The sequence below is a fragment of the Conger conger genome, chromosome 8 (genome assembly GCF_963514075.1).
Source record: "Conger conger chromosome 8, fConCon1.1, whole genome shotgun sequence".
Taxonomy (NCBI): Eukaryota; Metazoa; Chordata; class Actinopteri; order Anguilliformes; family Congridae; genus Conger; species Conger conger.
The window spans coordinates 2197037-2209536 of record NC_083767.1 but is presented as its reverse complement, the minus strand read 5'-3'; the positions used below and the strand labels follow the sequence as shown (position 1 = coordinate 2209536).

At 48.1% G+C, this 12500-nt stretch overlaps 1 protein-coding gene across 1 annotated transcript in view; it reads left to right on the top strand.

Annotated features, from left to right (window-relative positions):
* Positions 1–12500, top strand: part of kcnq1.2 (potassium voltage-gated channel, KQT-like subfamily, member 1.2) — a 78840-nt gene that overhangs the window by 10922 nt on the left and 55418 nt on the right. Inside the window, exons 3-8 of the mRNA XM_061251834.1 lie at positions 1564–1690; positions 6091–6169; positions 6741–6837; positions 8701–8841; positions 9551–9661; positions 11424–11519. Of these exons, the coding sequence (XP_061107818.1) occupies positions 1564–1690; positions 6091–6169; positions 6741–6837; positions 8701–8841; positions 9551–9661; positions 11424–11519 (651 nt within the window). The remainder of the gene's footprint in view (positions 1–1563; positions 1691–6090; positions 6170–6740; positions 6838–8700; positions 8842–9550; positions 9662–11423; positions 11520–12500) is intronic.

Here is a 12500-nt window from a genome sequence, read left to right as displayed (position 1 = left end):
TCCTGAGCTGGGGGGGTAGGCGCCCACAGTGAGTGTAGGTGCAATACCACAGTCAGCCACATGAGGGCAGTAGATCATCTTGGCATTCTTTCACCTCAGTATTATTTTAACACGAGAGAGAAGCAATGGTCATTTAAAACTCAAACACCATTTACAAAGTTATATATCAACACTGAAACACAGGTACAAAAGGGGTGACATTTTTTTCAAATTGTTCATTCAAAAAGTGAATCCAAGAAAAAACGTTTTTTGTGTTTTGCATGGGGGTTTTGAAAGTTTTTGTTTGAAAGTTTTTGTTTCCAGATACCCCACTCCCCACTACACCAGCCCTGAGCCAGATACCCCACCCCCCACTACACCAGCTCTGAGCCAAATACCCCACCCCCCACTACACCAGCTCTGAGCCAAATACCCCACCCCCCACTACACCAGCTCTGAGCCAGATACCCCACCCCCCACTACACCAGCTCTGAGCCTCAGCCAGATACACCAGCTCTGAGCCAGATTCCCCCACTTATTGGAGCACTCTGGAGTGTGTAATGTTGGGGTGTGTAATGTTGGGGTGTGTAGTGTTGGGGTGTGTAATGCTGGGGTGTGTAATGCTGGGGTGTGTAATGTTGGGGTGTGTAGTGTTGGGGTGTGTAATGTTGGTGTGTAGTGTTGGGGTGTGTAATGTTGGGGTGTGCAGTGTTGGGGTGTGTAATGTTGGGGTGTGTAGTGTTGGGGTGTGTAATGTTGGGGTGTGTCGTGTAATGTAATGTTGGGGTGTGTAATGTTGGGGTGTGTAGTGTTGGGGTGTGTAATGTTGGTGTGTAGTGTTGGGGTGTGTAATGTTGGGGTGTGTAATGTTGGGGTGTGTAGTGTAATGTAGTTTTCAGTGTCTGTATGAAACCCTCCTGCTCCAGTTATTCACCAAATGTATTTTTGGTCGTAATGGTTTCCATGACATCATTGTATCCCAGTGTGTTTTAGAGCACATATTTCATATGCATCATGCTAAAGTTTGTGGGAACAGATCTTTTAAAGGTCCTATCAGGTTTATGAACTCATATCTGCCAGTTATTTTTTACACTAAATATCCTGCCTGTCTGGCTTCAATCTGATAATATTTCTTCTCTGTCTGGTTAAAAAGTGGAATAGAGTGCTTGGCTCCTTCAGTGTTACTGTTGGCCAATGGTGTGGTTCTGCTCTGTGCAGCTCGCTTCAGTCCTGCTGGGGCATCTGGGTCTTCAGTCTCAAGAACCTGTGTGTCAGTATCAGTGTGTCAGTTTCCCATTGGAAAACCACACTGGAATCTAATCCAATTGATTACTTAGTGTTTTAATCCTTTCAAACATCTCTGAGTGCATTTTAGTGTGTTTATTTTTTGTGTTTATAACTCTCATTTAAATCCTAGTGCATTAGTAATGGGAAAAGTAAATGCTGTTTTATGTGTTAAGTGCTTGGGATTTTGTACAGAGAGATGTTTAACCTCAGTGTGTCACAGGGTAAAGGATGGATGAAGGATGGGTAAAGGATGGATTCATTAAAGGTATGTGTGTTTTGCTGTGGTTGGGCCGTCAGGAGATTGTGCTGGTGCTGTTCTTCGGTACGGAGTACGTGGTGCGTCTCTGGTCCGCAGGCTGCAGGAGTAAATATGTGGGCATCAGAGGTCGACTGCGATTCGCCAGGAAGCCCATCTCTATCATTGGTGAGTCAAATCCTTACCCTAACCCTAACCCTAACCCCTAACCCCTAACCCCTAACCACAAGCCTAACTCTAACTCTAACCCATTACATTACATTATTGGCATTTGGCAGACGCTCTTATCCAGAGCGACGTACAACAAAGTGCATACCCATAACCAGGGATAAGTTCGCTGAAAGACCCTAGAGGGAAGTACAATTTCAACTGCTACCTGTACAACAAAGATAAGGACAAGGGCCATTTTTTTTTTTTTTTTTGAACAAACAAACAAACAGAGCAAAAGTGACCAAAGTTAACTATCCAAACACTGCTTACCTAGCCAACTAAAAATACAGATACACAAAGCAAGTCACAGAGACAACAATTAAGGTTCACAGGGAGGTAGGGAGGGATGGGGAGAGGTGCTGCTTGAAGAGGTGTGTCTTCAGCTTGCGCTTGAAGGTGGGGAGAGATTCTATAGTTCTGACCTCAACGGGGAGTTTGTTCCACCACCGTGGAGCCAGAACAGACAGTAGTCGTGAGCGTGAGGTGGAGGTTCTGAGAGGGGGAGGTGCCAAGCGGCCTGTGGAGGCTGAACGAAGAGGTTTGGCAGGGGTGTAGGGTCTGATGATTTTTTGCAGATAAGCTGGGGAAGACCCTTTAACTGCTTGGAAGGCTAGCACCAATGTTTTGAATTTGATGCGAGCCATGACAGGCAGCCAGTGGAGGGAAGTAAGCAGGGGGGTGACGTGTGAGTATTTGGGAAGGTTGAAGACCAGACGAGCTGCTGCATTCTGGATGAGTTGGAGGCGTCTGATGGCGGACACTGGGAGGCCAGCCAAGAGGGAATTGCAGTAGTCCAGGCGGGACAGAACCATCGCTTGGACCAGGAGCTGGGTCGAGTAGGGGGTGAGAAAGGGGCGGATTCTCCGTATGTTGTATAGGAAGAACCTGCAAGACCGGGTCACCGCCGCAATGTTCTCGGAAAGGGACAGTCTGCTGTCCATCACCACGCCGAGGTTCCTTGCACTGGGTGACGGCGTGAGTGTGGTATCCCCGAGGGAAATGGAGAGATCCAGATGGGGAGAGGTATTAGCAGGGATGAATATCATTTCAGTTTTACCTGGGTTGAGCTTTAGATGGTGGTTGTCCATCCAGCTCTGGATGTCCCTCAGGCAAGCAGAGATACGGGCTGAAACCTGCGTATCAGACGGCGGGAACGAGACGAAGAGTTGGGTATCGTCCGCATAGCAGTGGTAGGATAGCCCATGTGCAGTGATCACAGGGCCAAGGGAGCGAGTGTGAAGAGAAAAAAGAAGTGGGCTAAGGACTGAGCCCTGGGGAACTCCTGTGGCGAGGGGCCGAGGTGTCGATACCGAACCAGCCCAGGCAACCTGGAAGCAGCGACCAGAGAGGTAGGACTCAATCCAGTCCAGGGCTGTGCCACAGATGCCCATTGCTGACAGGGCAGACAGGAGGATGGAGTGATCCACAGTGTCGAAGGCAGCAGAGAGATCTAGAAGAATCAGGACAGAGGAGAGGGAGGCTGCTCGTGCGGCATGGAGTGACTCACTGACGGAGAGGAGCGCAGTCTCTGTCGAGTGGCCTGATCTGAAGCCAGACTGATGGGGGTCTAGCAGGTTGTTGTTAGAAAAGAAGGAAGAGTAGAAGTTGAGTAGAAGCGGCTCGTTCTATAGTTTTAGAAAGGAAAGGAAGAAGAGATACCGGGCGGTAGTTCTGGATGATGGAGGGATCCAGGGTAGGCTTTTTTAGCAGCGGAGTGATGTGGGCCCTCTTGGAGGATGCCGGAAAACAGCTGGAAGACAGGGAGGAGTTGACAAGGGAGGTGACAAATGGGAGAATGTCAGGTGTGATAGTTTGGAGAAGAGAAGAGGGGATAGGGTCAAGGGCACAGGTTGTAGGGCGGTGGCAGAGCAGGAGTTGAGAAACATCAGAGTCTGTAAGGGGGGAGAAAGTGGAAAAGGAAGGGATGGGCCTAGAGGGGGGGAAGGGCACAGTGAGGGGGGCAGTGGTTGTAAAGGATCTGCGGATGACTGTGACCTTCTCATCGAAGAAATCAGCAAAGTCATCAGTAGCGAAGGAGGACTGAGGAGGAGGAGGCGGTGCGTTGAGGAGAGAGGAGAAAATGGAGAAAAGTTTCCGGGGGTTAGAAGCGGAGTTCTGAATTTGTGTTTGATAGTATTTTGCTTTGGCGGCAGTGACATCGGAAGAGAATGCCGCCAGGAGAGACTGGTAAGTCATGAGGTCTGAAGCGTCTCTGGATTTCCCCCACTTCCTCTCCGCTGCGCGGAGGCTGGCCCTGGAGGTGCGGAGGGTGTCAGATATCCAAACCCTAACCCCTAACTCTAACTGCAACAGTGAATCCTACAGGATTGCAGAATACATAGACTATTTCCTCACTCCACTGTCAACTAAACACAACAGTTACATAAAAGACACATACGACTTCATACGCATAGTTAAAAACACTAAAATAACACAGGACACCATTTTATTCACAATCGACATAGATAGTCTCTACACAAACATAAACACTGCAGCAGGGCTAACAGCTGTAAAACTCTGGATGGAGAAATACCCGGACGACAGCCGCCCGGATACATCTCTCCTACAACTGTTAGAAATCAGCCTGACAAAAAATGATTTTGAATTCAATAAAGAATTATTTTTACAAATCAGCGGCACAGCGATGGGTAAAAAATTTGCACCGGCCTACGCTAACATTTACATGGCACACTGGGAGGACAGTTTTTGTTTTTCAAAAATGCCCCAAATTACCCACCAATTATTTTAGATACTTAGATGACATATGGGGAACATGGACACACAGTTTAGAGGACTTCAAACACTTTATACAAATCCTCAACACACACCATAGAATGATAACAGTTAAATACATCACGCATAACCAACAAATAGATTTCTTGGACACTACCACATACAAGGGACCCTCTTTTTCCCAAACACACACTTTAGACACTAAAGTTTTCTTTAAAGATACTGACACACACACACTTTTACATAAAAACAGTCTCCACCCTAAACACACTTTCAAGGGCCGGATCAAATCACAATTGCTCAGGTTCAACAGGATTTGCACACAGGTAATAGATTTTGAAGAGGCTACCCAGACCCTCTTCAATGCATTAAAATCAAGGGGGTATTCCAGATCTTTCCTTGGACAGGTCCGGAAAACTTTCTTAACCACCAGACAGCAAGACACGTGCAAAATCATCCCGCTAATCACCACCTACTCAGCATTGAGCCTAGCTGCAAACAGAAAAATTTAATTAAATCTAACCCGCACTCTACAGAACACAAACATTATACAGGACTATAAAATTATCTCAGCATATAAAAGAAATAAAAATCTTAAAGATCACCTGGTAAGCAGCAAACTACCAGTAATGAATACTTTACCTACACAGGGCCAACAATGTGGTATAATATATGTAGGAGAGACAGGGAACACAATTAAATGTAGACTAGCACAACATATATACAACATTAAAAATCACAGAGAGACAGACACACACCTGGTGGCTCATTTCCTTCACCATGGACTTGAGGCACTAGAAATATCGGGCCTTCAAACAAACAATAATTGGACACGGGAGGAGAGACGCAGGTTTGAGAAACACTGGATTCTCAAACTTAGCACTCTATTTCCAAGAGGACTGAACTAACGCACATAGAGCACCGACACAAGAGGGACCAAATTCTTCCTACTTAAAGGCTTCAGTACCCTGAATGGCCAGTGCAAACTTTTATTTCCCAAGAGGCCCTAATATGGGACAACTTGGGAAATAAAGATTTCTTACTTACCTAACCCCTAACTCTAACCCTAGGAGTCCACACCTGAGTCCACACCTGAGTCCACACCTGAGTCCACACCTGCGTCCACACCTGCGTCCACACCTGCGTCCACACCTGAGTCCACACCTGAGTCCACACCTGAGTCCACACCTGAGTCCACACCTGAGTCCAGGTGTCCAGCCCAGTCTCCGCACTCAGGACTTCCAAAAAACCACCAATAAACTCACTCACATGATCTTTCATTTAAAAGGGATTTTCTCAAGTTTTAATACTTTTAAAAACAAAAAGACAATATTACTGAAGTTCAAATGCATCATTAACCAAATGAAGGAAAACCGTTACAGTAATCTTTGAGCAAGTCTGTTAAGCAAAAAAGAGTTTCTTCATTTTCAGCCGTTTAACAGGCACATTCGGGTTCTATATGGTTCATTTATGCTTGAGGATTTTAGCAGGAACTTGGCTTTATGTGTGAAGTGTGTGGTATGGGATTCACCGTGTTTGTACTGGCACTGTCTGCAGCAGTGTTGCCAGTCATGTATCTGAATGAGAGGTGTACAGTGTTTGATTTTGTTGTGTTTTTCCACCAGATTTGATCGTTGTCATCGCCTCGGTCATCGTCCTGAGTGTGGGGTCCAATGGCCAGGTGTTTGCCACCTCCGCCATCAGGTATAGTGCAGGTGGGAGTGAGGGGGAAAGTCTCATCATCGTCATCTAAACTTCTGTAGAGTCAATTTTAATGTTTTATATATACTGGCTAAATTACCACAAAGAGTTAGCAAAATCTATCATTTCCCCACACTTCACAAAATAGAAATTTCCACTTTCCCATTCTGGGTTGAGGACTGTCTTTCTCTGTATGACTGACTGTCCTCGTTCTGCTTTTTATAAAGGTATTTGGACACTTTCAGGCCTACCTTGGGCCTTAGAGCTTGGCTTTGCTTTAATAGATCACTGAACTACAGAACAAGTGGAGGGACTGTTCTAATATGTGAGATTAGGAGCAGCCACTCGACTTATAACCAGAATCTGTTAGTCAAAGTATAAACTCCGGCCACGTCATTGCATTTCACCAATCACAGGTATGTACTGGTATTATGAGTTTGATGAGTTGCTCTGTGTAAGCGCTTCCGCTAAATGCAGGTAGTGCTGGAAAGGTTTAGTGAGGAGCGCAGGGTTATGGATGATCTGGGAGCTGCAGACTGAGACTCTCCTCTTCCTCCTCTTCTTCCTCCTCCAGAGGGATCCGCTTCCTGCAGATCCTGCGGATGCTGCATGTGGACCGGCAGGGAGGCACCTGGAGGCTTCTGGGATCTGTAGTCTTCATCCATCGGCAGGTGAGTCTCGGGTAACCAAAATGTGTAGCACATCTGCACCTGTACAGGCACCACAGAGTAATAGTGCTGTTCTCGGGTCAGGCTTCCTCTTTCTATAACCCGCTCCATCCATCCTTCCATTTATCCGTCCATTATCTAACCCGTTTATTTCTGGAACATGCTAACTCCACAGAGACACGGGGAGAACATAACTCCACACAGACACGGGGAGAACATGCTAACTCCACACAGACACGGGGAGAACATGATAACTCCACACAGACACGGGGAGAACATGCAAACTCCACACAGACACGGGGAGAACATACAAACTCCACACAGACACGGGGAGAACATACAAACTCCACGCAGACACGGGGAGAACATGCAGACTCCACACAGACACAGGGAGAACATGCAGACTCCACACAGAAAGGCCTGTGTGGGGCTCAAACCCAGGACCCAATGCTATTTATCCAGTTGAAGGGTTGCCTTGATAGTTTCTTAGTATAATCCAGTCAGATATACAGATGTTGGCAGTTGGATAAATTATCTTGAGGATTAGTCCAAGTCCAGAGAGCTGCAAGAACTGTCACCAGTGGTGCTGATCCAAATCATTGTGGTGTTTCTTTCCAGGAAACGATCAAAATTTCTGGAAATGAGATACTTGGTTGTTTCAGGCAGGCTGTTCCAGGTGAGATACCTGTAAGAAGTAAAACCACTAACAACTGCTAACAAGCACACATTCTCCCTGTAGTTGGGGTTCAGGTGCTGGCCTGCATCTGTCAATATTTGTCCTTAAATTTGACCCACACTCAAGTTCAAGTGCTATGTTTTTACTTACAAACACTTTGCCAAGTTCAGCACTTGCTAGGAATTAACTTGTCAAACTGGGCTTGTCACTTTTAGAAAAGGAAAACACTTCTCTCCTCCGTGTGAAGGTCGACTGAGCTCTGGCTGCAGGGCCGGTCTGAGGCCTGTGGAGAGCACAAACATTCCACTTTCTTTCCCCTTTAAAACAAAATGATAAAATCACCCTGAGCTCCCCAGAATAAGACTGTCTGGCAGGTACATAAAGGCTGTGATGTTCGATGTCATACCTGCAGTGTAGTGTAGTGTTTAGGAAGCTGGCCTTGTAACGATGCAAGTATGCAGGTTCAAATCACAGGCTGGGGCACAGTCATCGTAATCTTGTGTGTTAAGTGCAGCTGTGTGAACGGGTAGTGTGTGGAACCCTGAGCTGTGTGAACGGGTAGTGTGTGGAACCCTGAGCTGTGTGAACGGGTAGTGTGTGGAACCCTGAGCTGTAAGTGGCTCTTGGGTTTGCTGAAGAAATGAAGAGGAGGCTCCTGCACTGCTGACAGAGTTTACCTGAGGCTTGGTCTGGCATCTGTTAAGGCTTTGTTTTAGTGTGTGGATGGGCAATGTGTGCTTCAGCAGTGTGTGGATGGGCAGTGTGGATGGGCAGTGTGTGGGTGGGCAGTGTGGATGGGCTGTGTGTGGATGGGCAGTGTGGATGGGCAGTGTGTGGGTGGGCAGTGTGGATGGGCAGTGTGGATGGGCAGTGTGGATGGGCAGTGTGTGGATGGGCAGTGTGTGGATGGGCAGTATGGATGGGCAGTGTGGATGGGCAGTGTGGATGGGCAGTGTGTGGATGGGCAGTGTGTGGATGGGCAGTATGGATGGGCAGTGTGGATGGGCAGTGTGTGGGTGGGCAGTGTGGATGGGCTGTGTGTGGATGGGCAGTGTGGATGGGAAGTGTGTGGGTGGGCAGTCTGGATGGGCAGTGTGGATGGGCAGTGTGGATGGGCAGTGTGTGGATGGGCAGTGTGGATGGGCAGTGTGGATGGGTAACATTTGGGGTATTTTCCCTACCTGTTCCAGGAGCTGATCACCACCCTGTACATCGGCTTCCTGGGCCTGATCTTCTCCTCCTACTTTGTGTACCTGGCGGAGAAGGACGCTGTGGATGAGGAGGGGAGGACCGGCTTCTCCAGCTACGCAGACGCCTTATGGTGGGGTGTGGTAAGGCTTTCTAACCCTGGAATATACACTGCGCTAATGCTAAAGCTCTTAGATACTACAGTGTCCTATGCTAATGCTACAGGCCTTTAACACTGAAATATGCACTATGCTAATGCTCAAGCTCTTAGATACTACAGTGTCCTATGCTAATGCTACAGGCCTTTAACACTGAAATATGCACTATGCTAATGCTAAAGCTCTTAGATACTACAGTGTCCTATGCTAATGCTACAGGCCTTTAACCTGTAAATATACACTATGCTAATTCTAAAGCTCTTAGATACTACAGTGTCCTATGCTAATGCTACAGGCCTTTAACACTGAAATATGCACTATGCTAATGCTAAAGCTCTTAGATACTACAGTGTCCTATGCTAATGCTACAGGCCTTTAACCTGTAAATATACACTACAGGTGCACAGCTGTGGACATATGACACGCCAGCTCTCTGAGTCACACTCTTCTCTCCTTCTCTCTCTCTCTCTCGAACTGCAAAAAGTTAGGGAAAGTGACCTGTCTATTTGTCATGTGTGTGATTTGAAACCTCCACTGTTTTAGATGATTGAAGCCCACACATCCCAGTACTGTGCTGCATAATTACTCTGATGATGAAGTACCCTTCTGTATCAGTGTATCTACTTTAGACTAGACTGGCTGTGTTTTTTGTTAGCTGAGTAAAGCAGGTGAGTGTGCTGTGTCCTGTCTGCAGGTCACCGTGACAACGATCGGCTACGGAGACAAAGTTCCGCAGACGTGGATCGGGAAAACTATTGCTTCCTGCTTCAGCGTGTTTGCCATCTCCTTCTTTGCCCTTCCGGCGGTAAACATGCTATTCCTGTTTTCACCCAGTCTTTACTCCCTGTGTGACTCCAGGTCCCACTTGTGCTCTGGAGCCGAGTCTATTGTCAACATGTCCCTTAGCAGTGTGGGAGAACATGGGCACCCCCAGACACGCGCACGCTCTTCCCCAGACACGTGCACACTCTCCCCCAGACACGCGCACGCTCTCTCCCAGACACGTGCACGCTCTCCGCCAGACACGTGCACACTCTCCCCCAGACACGTGCACACTCTCCCCCAGACACGTGCACACTCTCCCCCAGACACGTGCACGCTCTCCCCCAGACACATGCACGCTCTCCCCCAGACACGTGCACACTCTCCGCCAGACACGCGCACGCTCTCCCCCAGACACGTGCACACTCTCCTCTAGACACGTGCACGCTCTCCCCCAGACATGTGCACGCTCTTCCCCAGACACATGCACGCTCTCCCCCAGACACGTGCACACTCTCCGCCAGACACGTGCACACTCTCCTCTAGACACGTGCACACTCTCCCCCAGACACGTGCACACTCTCCCCCAGACACGTGCACGCTCTCCCCCAGACACGCGCACGCTCTCCCCCAGACACGTGCACACTCTCCCCCAGACACGTGCACACTCTCCTCTAGACACGTGCATGCTCTCCCCCAGACACGTGCACGCTCTCCCCCAGACACGTGCACGCTCTCCCCCAGACACGTGCACACTCTCCGCCAGACACGTGCACGCTCTCCCCCAGACACGTGCACACTCTCCTCTAGACACGTGCATGCTCTCCCCCAGACACGTGCACACTCTCCGCCAGACACGTGCACACTCTCCCCCAGGCACGTGCACACTCTCCCCCAGACACGTGCACACTCTCCCCCAGGCACGTGCATGCTCATCTGAAGGAGTCTGAGGAAAGCATGTGATGCCCCCCCCACACATGCCTGCTCCACTCCGTAAAGCCCAGGTCTGATGAACGGGCTGGCACACCAACGAACAGAACAGAACAGAACCTTTACCTGAAATGACACAATGTCAACCTTCAGGCCAAAATAAACTGTGTAAGATAAACTCAAAGGAAGTGTAGCACTCATGAAGAAAAATTTCTGGGAAAAGTGCATAATGTTTGGACCATAGCCTTTATCCAAATGGCAGAAACCTTCACTTTCATCTGAAATAAATACTTTTTCTAGTAGAGTGATGTACTTCCTTTGGACTTACGTTTGGCTGATTAAGAAGTGCAGGATGTAATTGGTGATGACAGACTCTGCTGAAAAGCTATCGGCTTGGAAATGTGTGTGTGAGAGAGAGAGAGTTTGTGTGTGGGAGAGAGCATGTGTGTGTATGATTGTGTGTTTGTGTGTGTATATTTACATGTGTGTGTGCGCGTGTGTATATCTAATAAAGTTTTGTATTGGATTGGAGTGTTAGTGTGTGTGTGGGTGTAAGTGTGTGTATGTATATTTGCGTGTGTGTGTCTGTAATAAAGTTTGGGATTGGATTGGAGTGTGTGTGTGTGTGTATATTTGCATGTGGATGTGAGTGTATATGTATATATTTGCGTGTGTGTGTCTATATTAAAGTTTGGGATTGGATTGGAGTGTGTGTGTGTGTGTGTGGGTGTGAGTGTATGTGCATTTATTTGCGTGTGTGTCTATAATAAAGTTTGGGATTGGAGTGTGTGAGTGTGTGTGTATATTTGCGTGTGTCTGTCTGTAATAAAGTTTGGGATTGGAGTGTGTGAAATAAGATTCCTGGTCCATTACAGGGAATTCTGGGCTCTGGATTTGCCCTGAAGGTCCAGCAGAAACAGAGACAGAAGCACTTCAACCGACAGATTCCCGCTGCGGCCTCACTGATCCAGGTACAGGCTTAGGATACTGTGTGAGGCTGTGTGTGTGCGTGCGTGTGCACGTGCGCGTGTGTGTGCGTGTGGGAGTGTGTGGGAGTGTGTGTGCACGTGCGCGTGTGTGTGCATGTGGGAGTGCGTGTGCATGTGGGAGTGTGTGCACGTGCGCGTGTGTGTGCATGTGGGAGTGTGTGTGCACGTGCGCGTGTGTGTGCATGTGGGAGTGTGTGTGCACGTGCGCGTGCGTGTGCATGTGGGAGTGTGTGTGCACGTGCGCGTGCGTGTGCACGTGCGTGTGCATGTGGGAGTCAGAGTATTTTAGAGGAAATACACTCAGTGTTGCTCCTTTAGATCCGTGCCAAAGTAACGCTGTAAAAACAGTCTGGAGATTCATGTGCTCTGTCGGGCAAATATTTGCCATATTTCTTTTCTTTTAGGGGGGGTGGGGGGGGGGGGGTTGATGGATTACAGTGAGCACATTCACCGAGATGTCACAGTAAATCACAGACAACATGACATCATTTGTGGCTCAGAGACACGCAGAGAGAAAACACGACAAACGCTTTAAACAATGAAATCCCCAATATGGAATGGCCAGGTGTTATTCCCAGAGATTTACGGACATTATCTGGGCTCTCTGGAAGGATCTGCTCAGGTTGTGGCGGGAGCCTGTTTTTACAGCGGTGTGGTTTAGTGGGTAGGGAAGCGGGGACTGTGCTTAAAATCCAGAGGTTGCTGGCTTCACCCCGTATGGGGCTTTGCCACTCCGCAAAGTGCCTGAGATACTTCAGTGAAATTTCCATCTGTATTAATGATACAGGGTTAGGATGTGTGTGTGTGAGTGTGTGTATGAGTGTGAGTGTGTATGTGTGTGTGTGTGTGTGTGTGTGTATAATAAATTCCATTTATATGTCTGCTAAATGTGTCTGATGTGATTTGCAGACACTGATGGTGTAACTCCAGCCTGAAAAGGGGAGGAGATTGCTGAGGTTGTCA